Consider the following 17247-nt stretch of genomic DNA (forward strand, 5'->3'; position numbering starts at 1 on the left):
ACATAGGGAATATGGTCAGATTGTAGAGCATGCCCACACACAGCTCGATATCGGGAATTTGTGGCAGAGATATCTGTTCTTGACCGACAGATCATATAATCGAAAAAATGCGTTTGTGGATGTTTTCTAACCGTTTTATCTGTGAAACACTGAAACGATCATTCATACACACTATACAATACACCAGGCCGATCACCAAATTATTTGCAAATCGGCCCAATAATTACATAGTGTGTAGGTTGTTTAAGTGATGGATTCACTTTGAAAGTACACAAACAAAACAAGCCATTAAATTAGTATTTAAAAAAAAATTATAATAATAATCATAAGATTGGCAAAATAGGTCTACGTATGTACGTATGCATACTATATTTTTAGAGAGAGAGAGAGAGAGAGAGAGAGAGAGAGAGAGAGAGAGAGAGAGAGAGAGAAGAGCACATAGCAAATTTAGCAGGAGGTGTGTAACAAGTCTATTTATAAAGTCCCCCCTTTAAGCCCAACACTTCAGGATTACTGAATAACAGCTAAAGGTTTGTATACATAACAATTAAAGAACATTAAGGCAAACACCGCAAAATCGCAGCTGAACGTAGCTGGCCACTAGTAAAAACAAGCATTTTCTGAGAGAGCTGTATAAATACAATTTGGAATTAGTGCCCTGTGAGACTCAACACATACACGGGCAGGTGGGCCATATTTCTTATTTATCACCAACAGAACACAAATGTAACATTGGCATAAACAGAAAGAGGCTATTGCAGAACTAATCCCTAATGGCCACTGTGGTCAGAAGCACATAACTGATCCAGGCCAAACTGCCGATGGTAATACATTACTAGTCAGGCATTCATCTTCCAAATTTAACGTGATAACATTCATTTGCAATCAGCGCCACCAATGATCCCAAACCACTTTTTTGCAGTCATTTTCTTGATCTCTATATTAATGGTCATTATGTTGGCATAGACATGCAGAGCATTGATCTACAAATTCACAATCAAGTTTCTCTGTAATACGGGTTAACATAGAGGGCCAAATGTAATAGGTTGAGAGTTTAGAAAATGTGAGAGTTTTCTCACATTTTTTAAACTCGGCCAATGTAATAGTGTCTGAGAACATGCAAACCTGCGTGTTTTCCAGACTAAAAAAAACCTCACGATTTAAACTATTATCCAGATGTTTTCCCATTTTGAAGATACAACTCGACCTATGTAATACTGTGAGAGTTTACGGCTACTTTCACCCTATTACATTTGGGCCAAAGTCTCTAACATAGTAAAAAGAGGGCTTACCAGTGTCAAAGTGGTCTGAATTTCAGTGCTTGTGATGTCATGGTGCACACTGGCACGTACTTGTCTAAGAGAAATAGATTACAAGTTCTATTGGGACTGAGGTGCCTAAATAAAGAGGTCTACTTGTACAATGCTGGTGAATTTGTTGGTCATACTTACCTCTTCTTCCAGAATGTCCTGGAGAGTCCCAAATTTTGGGACGCACTCCTGGACTTCTGCGAAAGTAGGCTGGCCTCCCGGATACCTCCCACTCCTTCAGCAAATTGGAGTGTCCAGGGGCCTGAGAATGGTGATTATATCATAATGACCCATCGCTGGACAATGCCTAGAATTCAACAACACACCCCCTGCACCTCCCAAATGCGTTTCTCCCTGGACAACCTGTGTAAAATGTTGTAAAGTATGATGTTGGTGCTATAAAAACGAAGGATAATGAAATATACAACTATCAGTTTATTTATCTAGAACGTTATCACTGGTGAGAGGTTCAAAGTGCTGGGATGAAGATCTTATCCATAGGCCGGCCAGTGTATTTTATTTTTTATTTTTGTGTGTGTGTTTAAAAATTATAATTTTTTTGCATAGGTGGGAAAGGGGTTGGCCGCCCAGAGGAGAACGGAGCGGCGGGGAAGGGGGGCTGCGGTGATTGGGGGGGAGAGCCGTCACTATAAAGCAACAGGCAACGAATCCTGAGGCTTTCTGTTGCTGAATGGGGTCCTACAACGCAGTGTATTGTGGGAGATCAGACCGGAAGTATCTGATCTGATTTGAGGAGTGATGCTGCAGAACGGTGATGACGAAGGTAAGGGGGTGACATAGAGAGGGGCAAATGGAGAGACATGGAAGGGGCAATGGGTAAGAATAGCAGTTTTTCTCTTTCTTTTTTAAATACTTATTACGTTATTTTAATCCAACTACAGCTGTGTCCACATACATCTTACCTCTGTGCGTTAAACATAACGTGAGCGCCAGGTGACTCGGTAGCACCGAGCATGTTTTTGTGCGACTTTCCTTCTTTAAATGCGTCTTATTGGCAGTGATGTGAATAGGACACACAAGCAGCTTCTGCTAATTATAATTATATGCTGCAGGCCTATATTCTGTGTGGGACTGCAGTTGTGTCTGCATGCGACATGCCACGTTACAGTGTCACGGCTGCTGACACTGTACCGTAGCATTCCGCATGCAGATACATGCGCAGTCGCACACAGAATATAGGCCTGCAGCATATTTTAATCATCCACATCACTTTGCCAATAACACGCATTTGAAAGTAAAAAGTTGCACGAAAAAAAGACTGCAATACAGAGTCACACCGCGGCATGACGCAACTAGAAGGGCTGTTTAACATGCAAGGAAGTGAGATGTATGTGGACACATCTGTACTTAAAAAATGGGACAGCTCTGTAATTATTTTGGCTTATGAGTGTCCTAAAAATGATGGAGACTCTAAGGGTGCCTCGAACTTAGAAGGTTTGGGAACCACTGAGATAGTAAATAAAAGGTCAACCTCAACTTCCATGTAGGGAATACAGTGAGAATGGAGCGTTTCAGTTTCTCAACAGGTCGGTGCTGAGAGGCACCTGGAATCCGAGGAGAACGGTGCACCTTCACTTATCTGCCCACTTCAATAGGGAACTTGACAGGGTTTATGATAGCGAATTGCTTCATTATAACCCGCTGCTATGTGATGCCGTGATTTACGATATTGCTTGGCAGGCAGCAGCAGGTACATGGTGATGAGAATCTATTTGCCACTCCCTCTGCGCTTGCCATGTGAATATTCACGCCAATCCCAGAAGTAGGAAATTCTGCTTTCAATGAATAAAATACTACTGTGATGTGACAAAAAGCTGAAATGATAAAACAGTGCATGCTTGGTTCCTTGTTTTCCAATTTCTGTTATGCATTTTCAGATCTCTAATTTAGATAAATGTAGAAATCTTTCTATTCCTTAGTAATCTCTATGCTACTTACTAATTTAATAGACTACAACTGATATCATACCCTTCTAGATGAGGTGGTTAAGTTAGTAACATAAATCAAAAGCCATAACTGTAGCTACAACTGGGGGACTAATCCAGAGCATTTATCAGATTGCCATTTTTGGGTCAGGGAGGAATTCTCACCCCGCCGTGAGGTTAAAATTGGCAGCTGTCACATTGTGGGGCCTCTCCTTCTGCATCAAAATATTAGAATTGATGAAAAGTTTAATTTGATGGGCCGCTGATTTTCTCAACCTAACTGGAAAAAGAAAAAGAAAAACACAGCCTGGAGTGGCCACACTTCAAGGTGCGTATCCACTACACTAGAGTGGAACGACTGTACGATTACAACATTGTAATCGTTCACCATCCTGTGCAGTGGATAATGTGCCCACACTGAACGATATTTCGTTGAGTGCAGACACCCTCCCTCATCCCCGAATATGCATAACCTGACGATCTCGTCAGGTTGGCCTGCATATTCAGGCAATGACAAATGGCGACAATGACCAGCGGGAACGCGCATCGCTGGTCGTTGCCGGCATTTTACTGCATGATTAATGAACGATTGAACGATAACGTAATTGTTAAATCGCTTTTTTCTTGTGTAGTGGATACGAGCCTTTACTGTGTGCTATATGAAAGGTTTTAGTGTGTATATAAATGCTTACATCAGCAAGGAGATTATGGACCTCATTCAGACCCGCTCACAAGCGCTATGCGCTCGCAAGCAGGTCGATGGTGAGGGCCTGCGCATGTGCAGCGCTCACAGTGCGCGAATGCAAGCCCCGAAGCGAGTGAGAAATTCACTTGCTCCGGGGCTCGCTACAAACGGGGCGGCTGTCGATGTTGATCGACAGCTTGCCCCGTTTTGTAGGCGGGGTGGCCAGACAAACGGAGGCGTTCCTGAAGGAACGCCTGCCGTTTGTAGGAGGCCCTACTGACTTCACCAGTGATGTCAGTAGGGAGCTTCCTGCTCTGTTAGAGCAAGAAGCTAACTGGGGCTTGCGGTAGATGAGACCCTACCACAAGGGTCTCGTCGCAAGCCCCGATGGTGGCGATGGTCACAGCTTAGCGATCGGCCAGGAGGCCGGCTTCAAAAAACAAAGCGTACGCCCTCATTCAGAGCGAACGCTCGCTTTTTGCAAGCAGCTCAGAATGAGGTCCTATGTTTGCAAAATAGTCCCTGATCCCAGCATACCCTGCCACAGTTTTTCTATAAGGGCATGCTAAAACTGTAGCAGGGCATGCTGGAATGTGTAGTTCAACAACAGCTGTCGGGCTGCTTATTGCCCAGCCCTACATTATAGACTTGCAAACGAAGGGCCTGACTCAGCAAGGATCGCTATTGCAATCGCAATAGCGATTACACGCACAGTCTGACTGAGAAGATATGGTAATGATTGTGATCGCCATATGCAGCCTAACATAAGGACGCCCAATTTACCTTACACACATCCGTAATACTTAGCTAAACTGCGAAACCATCAGTAACAGAGTACAAACGCAGCCTCATGCACACTTGCACAAGGTCTGACCTTACTCAGGAATTGCTAACCTTATCGCACTCAGTGAAAGCCTAAGCTGCGTATGGCATCGCAGTGGCTAGTTTATGCACTGTAATGCCTGCGTTTCGCCGACCACCCCCCGTCATCTCCCTCAAACGGTACTTCCTGTCATTCTGCGATGGGTCTGTGTACTCACTGCGATCGCAGTCCCGATCGCAGTGGAGTGTTCACTCACGCACCCTGCGATGCATACGCCCGCGCAGAACGCAGCAATCGCCCCATTGCGTGCGTAATCGCAGTTGCGATCGGTAGTGAATCTGGCACAAAGTTCTTGTATAAATTACCTTTTTTTTTATTTTTAGAAAATATTACTATGGTTGGCACACATGACAGCAAGCAAACTGTGCGAGTCTATTGGGTACAGTCATATGCCCCTTGGAAAGTATACCCATCACCTCGAGGCGGAGACACAAATGAGAATCCAACCTGATGTCACCAGTCCCTACTGAAAGGAAAACATGTGTTTTCAGGAATGTCGGCTCTGCCCACAAAATGGCTACTTCCACTGTGTGCAGATCACAGGAATAATATACATAAATTGCAGCTTCTATGTAAAGCAGTGTTGCAAAGACATCTGCAGAGGAGCTGGTTTAGACTAAACAGCAATAACAAGGATGCCAGGATGACAAAACGATGGCCTATAAATATTAGTCACATGTGCCAAGCAATACAGGGGAAAAATGCCGGCGTTCAGAGAATTGTGCTCATTTATCTCCACACTCTCTGCTCTGATGAGGTAATGGATATGGATGGACAAATGTATAAATAGAATGCAAAGAAGGTCTGTTTAGCTGGCAGTAATGTGATCTGTGACATCGAAAACGTGCAAAGCACAAATGAGAATCCATTTGGGAGACATATTACCTACAATCAATTTCCTAAAGGTCAATACCAAAACGGAAAGAAGAGCTTTCTTCCCCCAACCTCAAAGCATTAGGGCAATTTGCATATGTAAAAATTTTTTTTTTTTTTTAAAAAGATGCGCATAAATATGGTGGTAAGAAGAATTAAACACATTACCAGCAATCATTAATTCACAAAGAAACAGCATATTCCACAGGGACCTACATGGAGGTTGCAAATAAAAACGACAAATGATTAATGAAGAGGTGTCGCAGTCCTTTGATTTTCAGTTTCTTCAGTTTTACTTTGTGGTTGACATTTTCATGCAATTGCTAGGAATGGTAGCAACAATATCACTGTCCTAAAATCTTCATTCTATCTTATAGGGCAGCACAGATGGTGTAATGGTTAGCATTACTGCCTCACAGCAATGGGTTCGATTCCCACCACGGCCCTAACTGTGTGGAGTTTGTATATTCTCCCTGTGCTGGCGTGGGTTTCCTCCGGGTGCTCCGGTTTCCTCCCACACTCCAAAAATATACTGGTAGGTTAATTGGCTCCCAACACAAAATTAACCCTAGTGTGTGTGTGTGTGTGTGAGCATGTGGTAGGTATATAGTGTAAGCTCCACTGGGGCAGGGACTGATGTGAATGGCCAAATATTCTCTGTAAAGCGCTGCGGAATATGTGAGCGCTATATAAATAACTGGAAATAAATAATAATGGGCAATGCTAGAAGTGTCCATCCTGTGAACAGCTCACATGGGCAACTTTCTTAAAGGGATATAACACATAAATTTAAAGGGGATGAAAACCGGTTTACATAAATAGAAAGCAATTTATTTACTAACGTGTGGGGGGGGGATGGGGGCCGTGTCTTAGTAGCCAGAGATGGAGGACATTCTTCTCAAGGGCCTACTCTGTGTGCTGGTAATCCTTCTATTATTTAATGTGCACCCATTATCATTATGTGGGCTGTTACTATATACTGTACATAAAAATGGAACCTCCCTAAAGCAGGGCCCTCTCTACCTTCTGTCTCATGTCGGCAACTACTTCGTCGACTTCATTAATATTGTCCTACTTAAAGATGTATGATTTCAATTGACTAGTTTATACCTTGATGTGTTTTGTTTAACTTAGAATGCCGGCCTTTCGATGCTGAGGAAATAGCTGCCTGCACTGCGGGCCCGATTCAGACGCGCTTGCTAGGAAGTGTTCGCACGCAGACTGCCAATGTTTACAGTGTGCGCATGCGTACGCATCGCAGTGCGCGAACCAGTCCCTGCAATCGAAAAGCATTACCTAGCTGCACATAAATAGCCCAGCTGAAAGAGTGACAAGACAAGCCGTTTTTGGGTGGTGATAGGGGTTGGTCGATTAAAATAGGGGAGTGGTGGTGCGAACGCAGGCGTGCCCGAGCGTCTTAACGCCATTTCAGAGGTGTGCAGAATTAAGACGCAGCGTTATAGTACACGTCACTTGGCTGAATTTTACACTGAAGTGCTCGCAGTGCTTGCGGTAGGGTATGGTCAACCACAAGTGCTGCGTTCGCTTCCGATGGAAGTCGATGTTACCGATGGTTGCATACACATCCTGGAGATGACGTGCATAAGTAGTGGGCGCCTTAAGACAGGCTGGTAGGTGTCTGCATAAACAGCGCGATCGCACGTCAAGACATAGTGGGCGTGCTAATGCCTTGCCGTGCGATCGCCTGCCTTGCTGTGGGTATGCCGGATTTGCATACGCTGACTGCGTGCGAACGCTTCTAGTGAGCGGATCTGAATCGAGCCCCGAGTTCCAACTAGCAGTCCTTATTTTGTTCCTTCTGCAACAATTACATACCTCCCACCAATGGGACACGGACATATGTAATATTAGTTGAGTTGCAATCAGATCATTGTTTTTGTGGGATCATAGGTTCAGATTCATAACAATCCATTATACTGTCTGTTATTATTTGTCTGTGGTCAACTGTATGCTGTAGATCAGCTTGCTCCGATTTCAAAGTAGTGTGTTAAGAATATTGTTCCAGTATATTAACGATTTTAAAATCTAATAGGAATATCCTTTTGCCATTTTGAGATATAAAAAAATTTACATTTTACATCTGGGTTATAACTATTCAGACCATATAAAAATATAGTTTAAAATATCTATTTGTAACGATAACCAGGATACAGCAATGAAATTCCGTTGCGTTCAGAGCTTAAAATAACAAAAAACAACGTCTTCCTTCTGAGTGTCAATTTTTTTCAAAAGCTGCAACACTCCGGGGTTCCCAACACTTATCTGTATCCTGAACGTCCAAGGGCCTAATCACAAACACTGGGCCCCATAGCAAAATCTGGGGCAGAGGGCCACAAGATGTTTTTCTATTCCGAACACGCATCATTGAGGCTTGCACATTTAAAGTGTCGCAATATGCAGCTCACATGGGACATCAAGAACACATGCTACATTATGGGGGTGTCATTTTACAAATTAGTGGGCAAGATAATACCTATAAAATATATATATTATATACATAGACACACACACACACACACACACACACACACTTGGCTGACTAGAAAGCACGGCCAAAAAATAAAGCCACAAGTCTGCATCGCTTAGCTTAGACCACATATCAGGAGTGGTAAATATCCTCTGGCCTGACGCCAGTGCCGAGAGCGTTGTTAGTGAGACTCCGTCAAGAATAAGAACATTTCCACAAAATTCAACATAACTTGCCAGAAGCCACAACTGATATGCACATTATAACAACCAGCTATATTTTATATGCTAGCTTTAATCTCTATCAACTCGTAATATAACAGGGATCAAAAGGTATAATATAACAGCGACATTTCCCATGAACATTATAAATCCCAGTAATGCCCGCAGTATCAGAAATGCTCCAATAAGATGTCAAGCAGCAATGCCAAGAAGTAGTAGCAAGTAGTATGAAGAAGCCGATTAATAAAGAGTAAGATGCCTATCACCTGAAGTAATGCCTCCAAAAGATGGCCATCAGTACTACAAGCAATGCCCAGTAATATGTCTATACACACCTGCATGGCCTAATCAGAACAACAAATCGGGCATATTGTGCAGGGTGTATACCCATTTTGCGCACTCCTGCGGTCACATGCAATTTTGTGTGACTGGCCTTGATGCACAGCCTATAAAACGCTATCGCATTTGAGGCTCTACATATTAACGAAGGACAGAACAGGGATCATTCAGCCGTTTATTAAATCTTTTACATGTATACCAGCAATCATGCCATGTCCAGGGTGAAGGCAAATCGCCCTGAACATCAGCACGATTATCGGTCGTTCAGGTGTGTACCCAACCTTACTGTGCTGCCCTGTGTCACTCTCCGTCACGGTACCACCAGTAACAAAATAGAAGGCAGCGGGTGCATCTCCAGGTCATGTCTACTGTAACAATAAGCACTGCAGGGGTAGCACTGATAAGAAATAGAGAAAGAAAATTGAAGCCTGCCCCTTTTTACCCCCTGGAAATCATTGAGATGAGCTGGAGGATGGGGAGGACTAGGAGTAACATTAATTAAAAAGTGTTAGAACAAATCTGTGAGCGAGTGGGTAATTCGGGGCAGTTGGCAGTTATGCATGGAATAAAGAAAGGTTCATTTTTTTGTTTTGTCAGTATGTTTCCTAAAATAAATAGAGCACAGGAGTGGTAAATGAAAGGACATCTAAGTCTTAGTCTATCTCTTCACATAAATGAGAGAGCACACACACTCAGCCTTTGTGAATACAATATTCATTTTGCTGCAGAAGAACAGACATTGCATAACAATGAGATTTGCTAATGAAATCAACCATCAACCTGGAATACATATGTATTAAACCAAGACCTCAGTGTCATTTTCTTTTTGCATCATTTCTCTGCTCAGTCAGGTTTTTTTTTTCCCCTCAACCTTTCAATATTTCTACCAGTATTCAGCTCTATTGCTCCAAGCGAGACATTCTTGTGTACGGCGTGAATGGACGGGTCCCACATTTACAGGGAAAATTTGCCAATTATAGTTATGCATATTGCAGTTAAATAGTAAGCGAGGGAGGGAGGGAAATCAATGGATGCTGAGAACACAGAATGGGGGAGGGTCAAGACGCTGACAAACAGATCTGGGTTATGTAGTAGGCAATATTGAACTGGCAGGTCCTGTAACCCTTTCTACATGATTGGATTATCCCCCATGATTTTAGTTTAATAGCATAACGCATGACGTGACACATACAATAAAACGACAGTAATGTAGAGTACGTCGCACCATCACTCTCAAACAGAAAAATATTATTAAATCAAACCAAGAAAATGAGGAAATAAACAAACCTATTTCTTTGTGAAAGTAGCTGAATTTTACCAAGGAGATATACAGAGTATTGATATAAATTATAATGACAGCTTGCTAGAAAAGAGCCAATGGCGTCCATTTTTCAAAGGCAAAAACTACTACTGTGTAGAGACTTGGAGGCAATGCTGTAATAAGATCTATTCTATAGTAACAATACATGCAAGACTTTTTTCCTCAAAATTGATTTCTTCTTAAATGCAACACTACTAGTAAGACAAGACAGAACTTCCACTGAAGCCATTAAAGATTTGCACACCAGAGTTAAGAATTCCTCTGATGAAAATTGAAAATTCAGATTTGAGAAGAGTATCCAAGGTGATCTGAGCAGTCACAGGATCCAGCGGGTCTTCTGATGTCCAGTCACTGACAGACAGTTGTTGTAACCAGTTCAACAAGCTCCCTGAGAAAGGACCAGGTCAGTGGTATCGAGGAGAGTATGACGAGGAGGGAGAGGCGCAGACCCATGTTTTCTATATAGACAGGAGTGAGCAAGCAACGCCAAAGCTTTTTGAGTTAATATAGGATACTCTACTGTAATCTACCCAAAAATTTTTTTGGGGGGGGGATGGAATTGGCACTGAAAAGTACTGACACAGCTATTTGCTGCTGCCTCTTACATAATCACCAGTGCATTTTACCAGAGGAAACAGATAAAATGCACTGTGCAAAACAGGTACTCCAAACTCTATCAACCAATAAGACGTTTGCTTTCATTTTCTAAACTGTGCCAGAAAAATAATATTTGCATTGTGATAGGTTGCTGTTGGTCACAGCAACTTTTTAGTAGAATTATCTGTGCAGGGATTTTCCTAAATATACCCCAATGGAAGCAGATGGAGGTGATTTGTCACAACAAATACCTTGCTGCAGCGAAGTTGCCTGCACAGTGTTTAATACAGTACAAGATCCATAGGTTCAGTATTCTTAAAGTCTTTACAAAGTCCATATGTCCACAAGCATTAAATCCATGTCCACCCAAAACGTCTCTGCACTTTAATCAATTCAATTTCAAGGTACTAGAACATCCATAAGAAACATTAACAAACATCACAATATTGCAATCAAAAAATAAAATCTCTAAAAAAAAATATCTGAAAACAGTATATTACTAAATACTCTACACGTACAACATGCTTTTTCAAGGGAATATACTGAAGGTTTTAAACATTTGTTAAATATCCGATTTGTTGCTGTAAAAAAAAAAAAAAAAAAAGTGACCTAAAAACCTAAAAACTAGCACAACTTGTAGTCGTCGCAACCGGAGCAATTTATTTCTTAGGACACCTAAAAATATTACACAATGTTGGTAATATTTTTGCAAACTTTTTTTTGTTTCATTTGTGTGGAAATGGGGTGGAAATAGTGAAATTCTGAAACTATATGATGTTTCGCTTTTAATAAAGGCACTAAACTCAGATTAAGACAATTATTTAGAGTATAAACTGTTAATCCAGCGAAGTAAGCAATATAAAATGCTACAGCAGCCGCCATATAAACCGGCTTCCCTTAATCCAAGACAACAGTGACTTTATTGCCATCCTATGTTACATATATATATAGCTCAATTATACCAACTAATATTTCTGTTTAAATAAAAACACCTATTTAAAGCATCGGTTTTGTATTTCTGCAAATACCAGTCACTATAAAAGATCACTGTTAAAATGATGGCAGTAAAACATGTTTATGCTGCTTTGTAATGAAACAACTCAATTTGTACTGAATTATGGTACTGCCATTCCTCTCCTTTTAGATGATAGAAAGGAAGGACAATTTATTAGAGCACAGGAGAACTCCAGAACGCTGGAAGGTCACAGCCTGTGAGCGGAGCTGCTAGCAAACACAGAGATGATGCTCCAACGCTGCCATTTTTCTTCCTCGACACAGACTCCATCTGCCACAGACCCATTTGTAGCCTCGGAGTCAGAATATCAATGATATCCAACCATTCTGCTAGTCTGCTTTCACCTTGACATCACCTCTAAATATACACAGAAAGCCGCAGCTACACAACAAGCTCTGGGCTCTGGCTTTATTCTTCAGATAAAGGTTGTCAGTACGATGCATGGAGACGTATCCTTTATCAAACTAGTGTGTGTGTGATTATGTGTAATTATATAATACTACATAGTACACACAGAAGGGTAAATAATAGTATGTCTGCATATAAATGGATTAACTTGCAGCAATGTGGTTAAATATAAATAGATATACAGATACACTATATATATATATATATATACATATATATACACACACACACACACACACACACACACACACACACACACATATATATATCCACACACATATATATATATATATATATATATATATATATACACACACACACACACACATATATATATCCACACACATATATATATATATATATATATATATACACACACACACTAAAATGCAAACAGGAGTATATCTATATATATTTATTAAAATACACACACATAGAATATATATTATATATATTATATATATATATATATATATATATATATACACACACACACACACACACACACAAATTATTTATAGAAAACAGAGAGAGATGGCAGTACTCACAGGACTTTAATAAAAAACACCACTGGGTCAGTTTACAATATATGTATAATTTCAGTAGATTTTATTAATTCTGAAGTATTACTTTACAACACACAAATATATATGTACACAGAAGATTTATTAATGTAACTGTTTTTGATGGTAAAGAGAAGTGTACTCACAAAAGGTTGCATTTGGCCTATATAAAGATGGGTTTCTTTTGGGACATTGGCACAGATTTGGCATTTCTCATAAAGTGGAGCAGGCTGTCGATCACTCCAGCGTATTACAGGGACAGGGCGACACAGAGATGAATTTGTGATCTGCAAAATGTCTGTCGGCCAGACGGGTGACAGGCGCTCCATGACGCCATTTACATCAAAGACATGTGCGCCATCTGTAATGAAGAAAACCCTGTATACAAATGTGTGAGAATTTTGGGACATTCTGTGACTACTAGACCCCAGCAATAACAAAACAGATTGAAAACTATAAAAGTGTGTAGTAATTATATTTGTGGTTATTTATATGACTGGAAATCTCAATTAATCTATTAGTTTAAGGCAAATGATAGAATAAACATGACATTGGGCATCACAGACGGTGTAATGGTTAGCATTACTGCCTCACAGCACTGAGGTCGTGGATTTGATTCCCACCTCGGCCCTAACTGTGTGGAGTTTGTATATTCTCCCTGTGCTTGTGTGGGTTTCCTCACACACTACAAAAATATACTGGTAGGCTAATTGGCTCCCAACAAAATTAACCCGTGTGTGTGTGAGCATGTGGTAGGGAATAAGCTCTACTGGGGCAGGGACTGATGTGAATGGCCAGATATTCTCTGTAAAAGCGCTGCGGAATATGTGTGCGCTATATAAATAACTGGTAATAAATAAAAATAAATAATAAAAATTCTTACATTTCCCAATAAATAGGTGAAGCAATTTCCTTTCTCTGATAACAAATCTATACATTTATTTTTTTTAATTGGAATGGTCTTTTTTTTCCCCTCCAACGAAGCATTAACATATACTGAATTGATTTCTAAACATACAAGACAAAAACAAATAAAAATGCATACATACATTAATGTACATGTATATGGGGAAACTAGAGTAATTAATTTCAAACAGTGGATGAGATTTACTGATCTTATTAATATTATAACACACAAAAGACAATTCTATTTGCATCTAAGCCCCTCAATTCGCCATCTGTACAGTAAGCCTGATAAACGATTTATTTGCCAGGAAAAGCTGTCTAACTCGTGTCACCACAAATTCCAGCCACGGCTCTCGCCCTTGACTGGAGATCTATGAGCTAGGCTGATAGTCACAAGTAATTAGCTCTACTAATTAAATGGCAATTTATGTGTATATGTTTGTGCAGACAGGACACAAAATAAAGTCATTTGCTTTGACACTGATTACTGAAATCCTGCAAGCAAGAAAATACTGCCCCATTTTATAACAATCATAGATAGATAGATAGATAGATAGATAGATAGATAGATAGATAGATAGATAGATAGATAGATAGATAGAATGTAATCTTCCTATACATAAAAAAATAAATTTATCTTGTACTAAATTATCTACAATGTCTAAAAAAAACAACCTATGATATGTAACAATACTGTAAAATGTATATATACTCTAGTAATATAAAGCACCATATAATAAAATGTACTAGGCATGCTACATAATAATATTTGAGATGAGATTTCCCAACCAGGTCACCTTGAGATGGTTTATCTATCTCTCCATTCTGGTTGATTTGTGTATGTCTTATTTCTTATGATTAATATTTAAAGGTGGTCTATAAAGAAGAATACAAAAATTCTTTTGTTACATAATAATAACACACAATGTCTAAAGAAGATCTAGCAGATAGATTCAATGACTAATTGTACTCCTCATGTACTTAAGGTTAAGATTAATATATCACCAGATTTTTATTTCTGAGATTGCTGGAAACCAAATCTTTTAAGATGGTTAGAAATTAACAACGCACTGTAACCGTAAGATGTCTGCCTCTTACAGTAGAACATGTTTCCTTCCAGCTAATGTGACTAGCATATTAAACTGACACCTCAAACAAACACACTGTGGGTTGGACTTATGGTGCTAAAAACGACATATGCATAGGCATTAATAAATAGAAAACACACACCCCAGGGCTCAGTCAGAAATATCACATCCAACAAACTCTATTAACACCAAATGTCCACGTGTTTAGGTTTGTGACTGTCTTTATGGGTAATTGTACATAGTAGTTATATTCATTTCTTTACTGAAAAGAGCTTGGAAGCATACAAGCAGTCATTAATGAATGCAAGCATAAGCCGGACATTGATAAACATCATAATTCATGTATCCAATAGGAAGAGAGTGATAATTACAAGAGAGATTTCCCACTTACACCAAACATGTGGAAACTGGCACCAGTGGGTATGGCAGATTGGATCTGTCTGCCTACAGAGAGTACTGAACACCAGAAGTATTATTAATAATAAAATTGTATTGAGAGAGGCCGCTAAGCCAACATTTGGACCCCTTGGGTTCCCATACTGGGAAAAGCATGGAAGGATATTAAACCGAATTCCCTCTGCAGTTCACTGCAGCATTCAGATCTTCCATCCCTGCATATCATAACTGTAGCCGATAAAGACACTAAAATATGCATTGTAAAATGATGTCAACAATTTAGGAGCGCCTGTCTCCCAAACACATTTGTGAGCAGGGGATGTGGCCATAATACTGACAGTCAGGATTTCGGCGCCAGCATTCTATGCATCGGCATCCCAACGGTAAGTACTGGGGTTAGGCACTAGGGGGGGTTAGAGTGCCGGGGGAGTGGGGGAGGTCAGGTTTAGGCACTAAGGGGGAGGTTATGTTTAGGCAGCGGGGAAGGAGAGTTGGGGTTAGGGGGAGGGTTAGGATACTGACCGACAGGTGTCGTTATCCAAACCCTGACGGAATGCTGGCATCGGAATTCTGACCCCGAGCGCCGGCATCCAGTACCCAACCCATGGACAGAACGAATATTCAATAGTGACACCACTGAATACATGCTAGGGACTATATCCAAAATAATTCATATTCCATTAACTTCAGTGCATTTTAGGCAAAATACATGGGCGGCTTACATAGGCTGCAAAGCTGCATTACATACTAAATGTAGCCCTAATGAAATATGGCAGTTCATTTAACATCGGGGTAGAGGCACTTCTAAGCTTAGGTATTACATAAGGAGATCCTCATAGAAGTAATGTAAGCAATGTAAATTGTTTTGGTGACTTTACCGTCGGGATTATGCTTAAAACAACCGTCCCAATACTGTGAAATAATAAGTAATCAGAACAGGGGGCATGGATGTGGCGCGCTGTGGGCTTGGTGGTGCTAGTGGGTGTGGCACTGTGCCCAACCACCCGCCTTCCGCTGCATGCACCAGGCTAAACATTTGCCAATAATGGGAGTGGGCCAAATAAGATTTTAGAATATGGTTTGTGGCGACTTTTACAAGTTTTTAAGAGTTTGGAAACCACTGCATTAATCATATTTGTGAAGCACTTTAGTTAGCTAATAAAAAGAACGTAACAGCGGATAAGTGTGAACAAAATTTAATGATTGTAAATACGCAATACATAAAAAGTACACGTAAAATGCGTTAAGAACACATCATTAAAACAGGTTAGTGTTCATGCGTTTTTTCCCCACGCATATGGGGCCTTAAGTGTTACAGACTATGGTGCATAATAAATGAACGCATGTTAACAGGGAATAATGGTTATTTGTAATCATTTTCAAACAAATTATTTATTGCTGTACATTATCAACTACTAATTTGTATGATCTAAAAAAATTTTTTATCTTATCTTATACACAAACACAGCATTTATAAGTAGCGACTTCCTGTAGGTCAAAACCATTTTATGGGTTAAAGTAAACCAAATGTCACAAGAATGCAGCCTATTAATTCGCTATTTTGCATCTGCACTGCATCTAGAACAAAAGTGGAAATCTTATTTATAGAACTAGTTTTCTACATTTAAAAATACTACAGGCACTTTCTCCATATTACTGCATCAGGTATATGATAAATTACATAGTCCCCAATTTCTACACCAGATCTTCATAGCTGTTCTTTTTTTTTTTTTTTTTAACATTTTATTTATTGCAATATCCCTATCCATAGAATAGAAAGCTTCAATAGAAGCATCATATTGGAAGTATCTAGACCAGTGATGGGCATCTGGCAGCCTTTTGCCCTATGCGGCCTTCCAAGCTTATGCAGAACCCAAAGAAAATCTGCTTTATCAATATCTCCCGACTGTTCCCGGGGGGGGGGGATTTGGGACAAGAGTAAATGCACGTGAAGGGTGCGTGGTTATTTATCATGGGAGCGTGACCAGTGCTTCAGATGGGTCACCTAACATTCCTGATTGAGACAGAGCTTTCACACCGAGACAACTGGGAGGCATGGCTGTATGGCCTATCAGCAATAGCTCATATTAAATAGGTGAGTGGGGAGCTGATCGGTGTTTAGCTAAGGTGGGAGGGGATTTTTGTGTAATGGGCACATACGGTAGGAGTATATTGGGCAAATGGAGATAGTGAGCCGGCTGAGGGATG

At 40.4% G+C, this 17247-nt stretch overlaps 1 protein-coding gene across 20 annotated transcripts in view; it reads right to left on the reverse strand.

The window, feature by feature from the left end:
* BAZ2B (bromodomain adjacent to zinc finger domain 2B) overlaps positions 1–17247 on the reverse strand; it is a 267863-nt gene that overhangs the window by 167842 nt on the left and 82774 nt on the right. For 11 of the 20 annotated variants that reach the window (XM_088474799.1, XM_088474797.1, XM_088474779.1 and 8 more), the window contains exon 1: positions 12796–12899. The exons of the other annotated variants lie outside the window; for them this stretch is intronic. In XM_088474799.1, coding sequence (XP_088330925.1) covers positions 12796–12859 — 64 coding nt within the window. In that variant the 5' untranslated portion in view covers positions 12860–12899. Of the gene's footprint in view, positions 1–12795; positions 12900–17247 lie in introns of those variants that run through there. 20 annotated transcript variants of the gene reach the window in all.

This window comes from Taudactylus pleione, unplaced genomic scaffold, assembly GCF_031769625.1.
Source record: "Taudactylus pleione unplaced genomic scaffold, aTauple2 ptg000156l, whole genome shotgun sequence".
Taxonomy (NCBI): domain Eukaryota; kingdom Metazoa; phylum Chordata; class Amphibia; order Anura; family Myobatrachidae; genus Taudactylus; species Taudactylus pleione.